Source organism: Musca autumnalis, unplaced genomic scaffold, assembly GCF_047663935.1.
Source record: "Musca autumnalis isolate F117 unplaced genomic scaffold, ASM4766393v1 scaffold_3, whole genome shotgun sequence".
Lineage (NCBI taxonomy): Eukaryota > Metazoa > Arthropoda > Insecta > Diptera > Muscidae > Musca > Musca autumnalis.
In genome coordinates this window covers 156358393-156371041 of record NW_027411866.1, presented here as the reverse complement: position 1 = coordinate 156371041, position 12649 = coordinate 156358393, and the positions used below count along the sequence as shown (strand labels likewise).

The 12649-nt window shown below is 37.1% G+C and overlaps 1 protein-coding gene across 3 annotated transcripts in view; it reads right to left on the bottom strand.

Annotated features, from left to right (window-relative positions):
• Positions 1 to 12649, bottom strand: part of Dop2R (dopamine D2-like receptor) — a 404223-nt gene that overhangs the window by 151382 nt on the left and 240192 nt on the right. For all 3 annotated transcript variants that reach the window (XM_073975073.1, XM_073975077.1, XM_073975074.1), the window contains exon 5: positions 2539 to 2729. In XM_073975073.1, coding sequence (XP_073831174.1) covers positions 2539 to 2729 — 191 coding nt within the window. The remainder of the gene's footprint in view (positions 1 to 2538; positions 2730 to 12649) is intronic.

The following is a 12649-nucleotide window of genomic DNA, read 5'->3' as shown; positions in this document are numbered from 1 at the left end:
AAAGCGTTGGGCCCTGTTGGAATATCCATGGTAATGCTGAAGCAGCTGGATGAGCCGGGAGTGGAGTATCTCACTAAAGTTCTCAACTTGTCGCTAGCCACCCTCGTTGTTCCCCAAGTCTGGAAAATGGGCAGGGTGGTCCCACTACGGAAGCCATTCAAGGATGCCAGCAAAAGTGAATCGTACAGGCCGATTTCGCTTTTGTCGCCCGTAGCAAAGACACTTGAGGCCTTACTCCTCCCCAGTATCAGAAATAGTTATCAAGTTGCCGATCATCAGCATGGATTCCGTAAGCAGCACAGCACGAACACAGCGCTGCACGCCATTACCATATACATACATATGTATATCTGTCAAGGAGTCAACCAGAGACGACCGTGCGATAGAACAGTGATGGTGGCGCTTGACTTATCAAAAGCCTTTGATACAGTCAGGCACTCCACGCTGTTTGAGGACATTGAGCAGACAACCCTCCGGCCAAGCTTGAAACGTTGGTTAGTCAACTATATGTGTGGACGCCAGTCTTACGTGGAATTCAGGAATAAGAAGTCCAAACCCCGCAGAGTGAAACTGGGAGTCCCTCAAGGTGGGGTGATATCTCCGGAACTGTTTAACCTCTACCTCTCCTGTATCCGCCCCCTCCAGACGGCATCGAGATCGTAACGTATGCGGATGATTGCACGATACTGGCGTCGGGTACCTATCCTGATGACATCTGTGAGAGATTGAACAACTATTTAACCGATCTTACCACCTTTTTCCATTCGAGGAATATGCAGATTTCCGTCACAAAATCTACAGCCACTCTGTTCACCACATGGACAGCGCAGTTTAGACGTGAGTTGAATGTCGTGGTCGACGGTAGCAGAATTCCGACCACAAACTGCCCTAAAATTTTAGGGGCCACATTCACGTCGTGCGCACACGCCACAGCTATCTGCGACAAGCTGAAAAGTAGGAACAAGGTCCTCAAGTCCCTAGCCGGCAGCACTTGGGGTGCAGATAAAGAAACCTTGTTGACCACATATAACGCGATAAGTCGGTCTGTGGTAAGCTATGCGGCTCCAGTCTGGTCCCATAAAATTATGTGATACAAATTGGAAAAAGATTCGAACTTGCCACAATGCTGACCTGAGAACAGCAACAGGGTGCCTTCTCAAATCTTCAGTGGACCATCTGCATGAGGGGGCAAAGATTCCAGTAAAGCAACACAATGAGATGCTTTCTTTGCTTGGATGTTACCGTGTGAGCCATCCCAATAACCATCTTGTGGGTTGGCCCGACACATTCAGGCAGATCAGGAAGGATATCCATGCTCTAGAGAGAGAGAGGTCCAACGATACAGGAGAGAACACCTAGATCAACAGGCATATCAAGCAGGTTTGAATAGCATTCACACGGACGCAGTTGCCAAGGCCTTAAGCAATTGTAGTGTGAATATCGCAGCTGAGGAGCGTCAGCTACCACGGCAAACGAGAGTAGTTTTGGCTGAACTACGCTCGGGATATTGCAGTTGCCTAAATTCTTATTGGGCGGAAATCGATCGCGCCGTGCAAGACATCTGCCCAGTATGCGGCATGGGCCCGCACGACACAGAACACCTTTTCAACTGCCCCGCCAAACTTACTCATCTAACTCCAGAGGATCTGTGGCTACATCCCATCGAAGCAGCCATTTTTCTGCAACTGGAGATAGACCCAGAGCCAGATTGAACAGAGGAACGAACATACAAACATAATAAAAAACACTGTTACAACAACAACAACCAAATCGTCGATTAGAAACTATTTATACCTTAACATACTTCAAATCAATGTGAACATGAATAATATGTTGCATCATAATCCTTAAAAAAAGTAATTTTTATCCCAGATTCGATACTTGCATTTACTGTAACAAGAATGATAGTTACACAACTTTTCATTTCCCTTTGAATTTCAAAGAAAAAAAAGAAACGAATCTGATAAAAAGCGAAATAACAAATGACATTTCTTTTAGTATTTGTTTTCCATTGAGTTCTAACGGTGGAGAAATGTATGTATTAGTGAAGGTAGGTAAAACATTAATTTTATGTTGCCAAAAACCCAATTGATTTAGCAATGGGAGCTGCAATCGAAAGTCATTAATTTACTTGTGAACGTAAAAAAAGAACATCTGAAAATATATTGCAAGGAACATCTGAAAAATCAAAGGAACTTAACAAAGACCCATATTAATATTCTGTGCCAATGTGCACTTGCACTACCAAGATTCAACAACATTTCCATGGAGCAGCATAAGAATATTGTATCAATTTCTATTTGTTCAATACTCGTACAAACACATACCTATATAGCTGTAGATAAAAGTAAAATGATGGCAATATTTGTTCAATAAGATTTCAAAGAATGAATTGTAAATAACAATTCCCCCCTTGGGCAGGGGAAATAGTTGAGAATGGAGCAATACGATAGAATATGAATTGGGTAGGGGGTGTGTGCGTGTGTTTGTGTGTGTTAGTTTCAAATGGTTTCTTGAGAATTGAAATAGTTTACTTACCAGAGCGTAGACGGCAAATGGCATCACAACAACAGCTACTAGAAGATCTGCTATTGCCAGTGAAACGATGAAATAATTTGTAACCGTTTGTAAGGAACGTTCACGAAACACAGACATTATCACTAATATATTGCCAAATAATGTGAAAATTGGAAAAACTATTAATATGAGTGCCCAATAATTTCGGGTAACTGCAACGAAAAGAAAGGAGAGAGAAAAAGAAGCAAGACATGAATAAAATACGAAAAAGTAATATCTGTTAAGTGTAGTGTCCATTCATTAAATAGTTTTGTACATTTTTCAAAATGGTTATTACGCTAAGATATGTATCTCTCTCTGTTTTACTTTATGTTAACAATGCTAAGTGAGAATAATATTTTCGTGTCTGGAAACAATTAATAAAAGACCAAAACGCGAAATAAATGAACGTTATTTTCTCTCATTATATCATTGTACAATTGAGTCAATACATTTCACGTTAGCACAGACATTTAATTTCCCTTAGTGAAATGGCTTTCATAATGTCAAGGTAATGGTTAGCTAGAAATTAAATTCCAAACATTAGTTATTGGAATGACTATAAGAAGAGAATTTCAGGCGGAAACTTCTGCTTGAGGATGTTATTTAAATTTATATATGCCAAATAACAAGGGGGAATTTCCTTTATAGCAGTGAGTGCAGCCCAATGATATAAGTCATACTTTTGCCGCAGATTCCGATCAGTATGGAGAATATACTACGATACCACTTTGGTCGAAAACAGGTTAAAGAAGCGTTATATTCGACCGGACCAAACTTTTTGTACCATCATCCGAATTTATATGGAATAATTATACCCTACAATGCCAATAGCTTTCGATAATGGTCTGATAGTACCTAGCGGGAGAAATTGACTATACACGGTGCGCCTTAAATAATTTTAAATGAAAGGTGCTTACACCTGGGAAGTTTTTGCGGATTCTGAAACTACAATGTTCATAGATGAGAAAAATCAAAAAACGAAAAAAGGCGCCGGAGGGATTTTCAAATAAATCGCGGTCAAAGTTCAAATTTTTAGGGCTTTATTAGGTTTTCACGATTTTGCTCGAAAGCCGCAAGTTCTATCGAAACGGGATTAGAGCAGGTGCTGTAGCAGTAAAAATTCTCTACAAGATTGACCCTAATGTTATTTTCGTAGGTCTTACCATTTTTGAGATATAGAAGCTCAAATTGGGACAATGCACTGACTCTATCGTCTCCTTACAGAACAATGTCATGAATGGTGCACCTTAACTAACTTTACATGAAAACCGCTTACACCTGGGAAGTTTTTGCGGATTCTGAGACAACAATGTTCATAGATGAGAAAAATCCAAAAGCCTGAAAAAATCGCTGGAGGGATTTCGGAATAAATCGCGGTCAAAGTTCACATTTTTAGGATTATTTTATGTTTTCAGGATTTTGCTCGGAAGCGGTAAGCCGTTTCGCAATGGGAGTGGAGAAAATGTTGTAGCATTGAAAATCGTCTACAACATTTTCTTTAGACCTATTTCGAAAGGACATAAAGTATATATATTCTGAGTCGATCTGTGCATGTCCGTCTGTCCGTCCGTCTGTGGTAATCACTCTAGCATCCTCAAAAATTAAATTTTGGAAAGATACGCATTTTGTTTGCAGGCTGGTCAAGTTCGACGATGGGCTATATCGGTCCACGTTTTGATAATGCCTCCATATAACGGTACCGCCCGATTTCAGGTATTTTGACGTTTTTAGTCACATTTTCAGAACGAATTAGCAATAATTTGACGTTTAGGGTTCCTAGCGGCTAGGAAACTTATATTCCAACACATATGCACATAGGTACATTTTTTGGTATAGCCCCCATATAACGGTTCCTACCGATTTTCGGTATTTTGAGGATTTTAGCTACAATTTTTAACCGAATTACCTGTAATTTGACATTTGAAGTTCTCAAAGGTCACGAAAAATCTCAACCAAAAACCTTCTACATAGGTCCATGTTTTGCTATAGCCCCCATATAAAGGTACCTCCCGATTTGCGGTATTTTGAGGATTTTTGCCACAATTTTTAACCAAACTATCTGTAATTTAACATTTAAGGTACTCTATGGTTACAAAATATACCAAAAATTGTCCACATAGGTCCATAATTCGTTATAACCCCCATATAACGGTAGCTCCCGATTTTCAGTACTTTGAGGACTTTAGCTACACTTTTGTTTGAGGTTCCAAGAGGTTGCAAAACACTTGCACCAAAAATTGTCAACATAGGTCTATGCCTCGGTATAACCCCCATATAACGGTACATCCCGATTTTCGGTATTTTGAGGGTTTAGCTACATTTTTAGACCGAACTACCTTCAATTTAACATTTAAGAGTTCACAATGTCACAAAACTTATCCACCAACAATTATCAACATAGGTCCATGTCTCGGTATAGTCCCCATATAACGGTACCCCCGATTTGCGGCATTTTGACGTTTTTAGCTAAATTTTCAGACCGATTTAGCTATAATTTGACATTTAGTATTCTTAAGTGTCAATAAACTTATATAACAAAAGTTGTGGGCATAGGTCCACGTTTTGTTATAGCCTCCATATAACGGAACCCCCGATTTAAGGTATTTTGACGTTTTTAGCTACATTTTCAGACCGATTTAGCTATAAATTGACATTTAGGGTTCCTTAGTGTCAATAAACTTACATAACAAAACTAGTGGACATAGGTCCATGTTTTGGAATAGCCCTCATATAACCTTACAGCCCGATTTCGGGTATTTTGACGTTTTAAGTCACATTTCTAGACCAAATTAGCTATAACTTGATATTTAGGGTTCTTAGTGACCAAAAAACTCACATTCGAAAAAATTATGAACTTAGGTCCATGTTTTGGTATAGCCCCATATAACGGTACCTCCCGATTTGCGGTATTTTGAGAATTTTAACTACAATTTTTAACCGATTTAGCTGTAATTTGAACATTTGACATTTGAAGTTCTTAGTGGTCACCACACCTCTCCACCAAAAATTGTCAAGAATGGTCCATGTATGGATAAAGCCCCCATATAACGGTACCTCCCGATTTTCAGTAATTTGGCAATTTTAGCTATAATTTTTAACCGAACTAACTGTAATTTGACATTTGAAGGTTCTAGTGGTCACCACACATTTGCATCAACTATTTTCAACATAGCTCCAATATAACGATACCCCCCGATTTTCGGTACTTTGAGGATTTTACTTAAAATATTTAACCGAACGTAGGTCCATGTTTTGGTATAGCCCCAAAACAAACCTCCCGATTTTCCGTGCCTTAGCTTTATTTGTTGGACGAACTTTCTGTAATTTGAAATTTAAGAGCCAACAAAAATTCTGCAACAAAAATTGTTCCTTTAAGTTCATATTTTCGTATAGACCACATATAGGGGTACCTCCGAACTAGCTGCTAATGACATTTGAAATTCTCACATTATGTACCGATTTTCGGTATTTTGAGGATTTTAGCTACAATTTTTAACCGAATTAGGAGTTATTTGACATTAAAGGCTCCCATCAAAAACTGTCAACATAACCATGTTTTATTATAACCCCTATATAACGGTACATCCCAATTTCTAGCCCACCAAAATTGTCAACATACATAGTTAGATATAGGCACCATAAACAAGGGGGCCTCCCGAATGAAGCATTTTATGTACATTATCTGACATTCTAACGTACCCACTTAAAGTTGGGGACATGAATGAAAACTAATTATTCCATTTTAGTTCAGAATATTTTATGGTGGAGGGTATTAAAAGTTCGGCGCGGCCGAACTTAACGCTTTTTTACTTGTTAATTTATAATACATGATCACCAAAAATATGTTTTTTGGGTGGAATTTTGAAGACCTTAGCCAAAATCTCTTTTTGATTAATCCAAACTTTGCACATCGTGTTATTTTTTAGTCATGTATCAGTTTGGATTATGGACCAGTGCTTCGGGTACCTCCGACATAAAATTTTAAAAAAGTGCACACATATTTTTTCCAAAAAGCACTTTCAAGAAATCTTGACGGCGCCAACTAAACTGGCAAATCCGCAATATAACTTTTTTGATTGGTCCAAACTTTGCACATCGTATTATTTTTCTAGTCATGTTTCAGTTTGGAATATGGACCATATTGATCAAGTGCTTCGAGTACCTCCTACACAAAATTTGAGAAAAGTGCACACATATTTTTTCCAAAAAGTTCTTCTTGTGGGCACTGTTACGACGGCGCAATTTTTTTCGTGGGTAAGTTCTTACTTCCTGAGATAATTGCCCAAACTCTCCAAAAACCAGCCGGCACTTACGAAACTGGGTAGTAGGTAAGATAACCCGCGAAGGGAGAAACGGATTTGCTGCAAACGTTGTGCATCGTATTAGCTTTCACAGCCTCAAATTATGTTCGAATATTGACTAGATCGGACCACTCTTTCAAGCACATACCTTCCACACAAAGTTTGGAAAGAGTTAGCTTAAGGACTCCTCTGGGATGGGATTTGGCATTTATTTTATTGTTTGCAGCTATAATTTGGTATCTTTATTAATAAAAAAATAAAATCTATGCAAATAAAATACGGCAAAAGTGTTTTCTATATTTTGGTAACTGCGAGCGAACAGTGGTCTTGGAAAACTTAAAATAATGCGAAGTGTTGGAATTTGACTTAAAATGTCAAAAGTAAAATAACTTTGTTCAGAGTTTTAGGGCTCTAATAAGCAATAGGTTGGGTTAGTTTGTCGAGAACAGCGTCTGTATGATTCCTTTGTCCAACTATTTATCCTAAAAGTGCATGATGAAAATGCGAAAGATTAGAATAAAATATTCCTAAGTTTGTGATGCAAAGTCCTTGGTCACACTAGCGAGTTTCTTGAAACGAATAACGGGAAGAGGAAACATCGCCAACACAGAAAACAATGTATAGCGGTTTCAATACGAGTTACCCTCTAAACATACAACTCTGCAAACGAAAAAAAAATTAAAAAAGACCCAAAATCTTTTAAAATTTGTAATTTGAGGCGGAGGTCAACCCGTCAAATCTTTTCGATATGATGTCACACCCATAACAATGTAATAAATATTCAAGTTTTTTACTATTAAAGCCTATTATTAACATAGAAAATAACGGCAACAATTTTCACAGGTAACCAATCATTCATTAATCAAATTTGTTGCTCATCCTAACTCTACAGCAAAGTGATGAAATACATCATGTCAAACGTGTTGTATTGTAGCATCTATACATGTATACAAAGTGATGACAATGAATATTTCTTATGTCATCATCTAATAGTTTACCATTATTTCTACTGTCAACATAGAATTTGTAGGCCCCGCACATGAGGATTAATTGACAGAAAAACATTAAAACATTGCAAAAAAGGTAAAGGTAAAGGTGAATATAATCTAAACGACCAAGGTTGTGTCTGGTATTGCTTGCTATTAACAATATTTAAAAGGAATGTTTGAATTAGAAGTCAGCCCTCCCCATTCGCAACATTTCAAAATTATGACCTAATTTGTAGTTGAAGGTTGGTTATCTTTTTTTACTTACGAAATTCATTTTTGTCCAGTTTTTATTTGAAAAAGCATAATTCGTAATATAAAGTTGGTAAGCCTTCTTGCAGTCACAATAAAAGCATGCTGATTTTTATTTTAGAATATTAGGATTTTTCTGGTTTACCGCCTACATCGATCTATAATTAGAATGTTTAAGGCTAATACCCCCAACATTTTGCGCATAGATCCAGTTTAAGGAATGGTATAGGATCGGTTTGATAATGTTACCGTTACATTACTTGCAATTTACTAGTATGTACTTCCTCATTTGAAGGTCTCGATGTTAACGGTGCGCCTGAAGTAACTTTAAATGAAACCAGCTTAGACCTGGGGAGTTTTTGCGGATCGCCGAAGGTATTTTTGAATAAATCGTGGTCAAAGGTCAGAGTTTTTAGGGTTTTTTAGGTTGAAAACCGCAAAGTCCTATCAAAATGGAATTATTTATAGATGAGAAAAATTAAAAAAGCGCCGGAGGTATCTATATTAATAAAAGAGTAGAGTGACTGATTCACTGACTGACTGATTGACTGATTGATTCACCAACGCCCAGACGAAACGGCTGAAGCTAGAATCATGAAATTTTGGGTGAGGGTCACTCTTGGTCCGAAGGTGACAGATAAGGCTTGGTTTTTGGAAATTCGAACTGGAAGGGTACTAAAAGTACTAAAAGGTACTAAATATGGTACCGTTTGTATTTGGCGAACCGGTAAAGCTAGAACTTTGAAATTTGGAATGAAGGTCACTGATGGAGAGTTAGAAAGGTGTACCAAAGGGTTTTTAGAAATTCGAACTATAAGTGTACGAAAAGTACTAAAGTGTACTAAATTTGGTGCCAATTCGTACTTTGCGAACGGATAAAGGTTATAGGTTGAAATTTGGTGTAAGAATCAAGGTTAAAAGGTACGGTTGACATAAGGAGGTGGTTTAGGAAAAGTGTACACATGTGTACGAAAAGTACTAAATGGTACTAAATTTGGTACAATTATGATTTTTGCGAACGGATAGAGCTGGAATCCTGAAATTTTGAATTAAGGCTACTGTTGGAGAGTAGAATGGACGTAGTTTTGAAAATTCGTACTTATGGGTGCGAAAAGTACTAAATGGTACTAAATTTGGTACCCTTATGATTTGGGCGAACGGATAGAGTTGGAATCCTGAAATTTTGAACTAAGGTTACTGTTGGAGAGTAAAATGGAAGTAGTTTTGAACATTCGTACTTATGGGTACGAAAAGTACTAAAGGGTACTAAATTTGGTACAATTTGGATAAAGGTTGAACGGATAGAGCTGGAATCCTGAAATTTTTGAATTAAGGCTACAGTTGGAGGGTAGCATGGAAGTAGTTTTGAAAATTCGTACTTATGGTTACAAAAAGTACTAAATTGTACTACATTTGGTACAATTACGACGTGGGCGAACGGATGGAGCTGGAATCCTGAAATTTTGAACTAAGGCTACTGTTAGAGGGTAGAATGGACGTAGTTTTGAAAATTCGTACATATGGGCACGAAAAGTACTAAATGGTACTAAATTTGGTACACTTATGATTTGGGCGAACGGATAGAGTTGGAATCCTGAAATTTTGAACTAAGGCTACTGTTCGAGAGTAAAATGGAAGTAGTTTGAAAATTCGTACTTATGGGTACAAAAAGTACTAAATGGTACTAAATTTGGTACAATTTGCATATAGGTTGAACGGATACAGCTGGAATCCTAAAATTTTTGAATTAAAGCTACAGTTGGAGGGTAGCATGGGAGTAGTTTTGAAAATTCGTACTTATGGGTACGAAAAGTAATAAATGATACTAAAATTGGTGCAATTATGATTCAGGCGAACGGATAGAGTTGGAATCCTGATGTTAGAGAGTAGAAAGGAAGTAGTTTTGAAAATTCGTACATATGGGTACGAAAAGTACTAAAGGGTACAAAATTTGGTACAATTTGGATATAGGCTGAACGGATATAGTTGGAATCCTGAAATTTGAATTAAGGCTGCTGTTAGAGAGTAGAATGGAAGCAGTTTTGAAAATTCGTACTTATGTGTACGACAAGTACTAAATGGTACTAAATTTTGTACAATTTGGATTTAGGGTGAGCGGATAGAGCTGGAATCCTGAAATTTTGAACTAAGGCTATTCTTGGAGAGTAGAACGAAAGTAGTTTTGAATATTCGTACTTATGGGTACGAAAAGTACTAAATGATACTAAATTTGGAACAATTACGATTTAGGCAAACGGATAGAGCTGGAATCCTGAAATTTGAATTAAGGCTGATGTTAGAGAATAGAATGGAAATAGTTTTGAAAATTCGTACTTATGGGTACGAAAAGTACTAAGTGGTACTAAATTTGGTACAATTACGATTTGGGTGAACAGATAGAGTTGGAATCTCGAAATTTGAAGTTGAGACTACTGGTGGAGTGTAGGATTGAGGAAGTTTTGGAAATTCGTACTTATGTGTACGAACAGTACTAAGTGGTAGTAAATTTAGTACAATTTGTATTTGGGTGAACGGATAGAGCTTGATTCCTCAAATTTAGACTGAGTGTCGCTGATGAAGTGACCAAAGTACTAAATGGTACAAAATTTGGTTCGATGGTGATTTGAGTGAACGAATCCTGAATTCGTAATTGAGATTATTGTTGAAGTATAGAATTGAGGTACTCTTGGAAATTTTTACTTATGTGTACGAACAGTGCTAAATGGTACTATATATAGTACAAATTGGATTTGGGTGAACGGATAGAGCTGGAATCCTCAAATTCGGAATTGACATTACTGTTGCAGTGTAGAACTAAGGAGTTTTGGAAATTCGTACTTAGAGTACAAAAAGTACTAAATGGTACTAAATTTTGTACAATGGGGATTTGGGTGAATGGATAAAACTGGAATCCTGAAATGTGGAATTGAGATTTTTGTTGGAGTGTAGGATTGTGGTTGTTTTGGAAATTCGTACTTATGAGAACGAAAAGTATTACATTTCGTACAATTGGGATTTGGAATCTGGAATCCTGAAATTTGGAATTGAGATTATTGTTGAAGAGTAGGATTGAGGTAGTTTTGGAAATTCGTACTTATGGGTACGAAGAGTACTTAATGGCACTCAATTTGTTGTTGGGTGTAGAGACAGTGCTGAAATCTGTATTCTTTGGATTTAGGGTGAGTATTGGTGTGCAAAGTTGGTATCGCTGTTAATATGTAAGGGTGAGATACTGCTGATCTTTTTCAAATCGAACTAAAGAGGATTCGAACAGTACTAAAATAACAATAAATATTGATTAAAATTGGTATTAGTGCAATAAAATTTTCAGTGTTCGCCATTTTCATATTTTATACTGTTTATTTGTTTTTTATATCCTTTCCGCATACAAAGTAGCGGGCACTTCGCTAGTTTTTAAATAAATCGCGGTCAAAGGTATCATTTGTATACCCTACATTACCGTGTGGTAAGGGGTAGTATGTCTTTGTGCATTAGTTTGTAACATGCAAAAGGAAATAAGATATACCCATAGTTCATTTTAGGGATACACATAGAATCACTTTCTGAGTCGATTTACGCATGTCCGTCTGTCTGTCTGTCTGTCCATGTATTTTTGTAAAGAAAGTACAGGTCGCATTTATTGTCCGATTTGCATGAAAATTGGGGAAGGTAGTTTTTTTGGCCAAAGAACGAACGCTATTTATTTCAGATCGGTTCAGATTTGGATATAGCCCCCATATATATCTTCGCCGGATTTAAGGCATTTGCTGCACGAAACACGCTATATATGTCCGATTTCAATGAAATTAGGAAAGTGTGGCGGTGGTTAGTCTAGAAATAACTGTGCCAAATCATATCTCCCATATATATTTTCGACCGATTTGAGGTATTTGATGCAATAAGCACGCTATATATGTCCAATTTTGATGAAATTTGGACTATGTGACGGAATTTGGTCTACAAATAAATGTGAAAAATTATATCGAAATCTGTTCTGATTTGGATTTAGCTCCCATATATATTTTACATATTCACAGTGGTATAGGGTATTATATAGTCGGCCCCGACCGACTTTTATCCTTTCCTTACTGGTTTAGGGATTTTTTTTTTTGGTTTGGAAACCGCAAAGTCTTATCAAAATTAAACTATATTTAATTTTGTACAGAAATTTTATTGCTTTTCTTTAGTCCCATTTCGATAGGGCTTGCGGATTCCAAAAAACACTGAAAACACTGAACACCTAAAAAACCCTAAAATTATGACCTTGACAGGGATTTATTTAAAAATCGCTCCGGCGATTTTTTCTTGGTTTTTTTTTCTTCTCATTTATGAAATCCGCAAAAACGTCCCAGGTGTAAGCTCCTTTCATTTAAAGTTAGTCGAGGCACACCGTGTGTTGTATTTGAGTATTGGTTTTATTCAAGGAATTTTTGGGACTGAGAATTGTGTGCGTATAACAATGGACATATTTTGGGGCTGAGAATTGTGTGCGTATAACTATGGACATATTTTTTTCTATCTCATCTACTATATTTCATATTTTTGAACCAG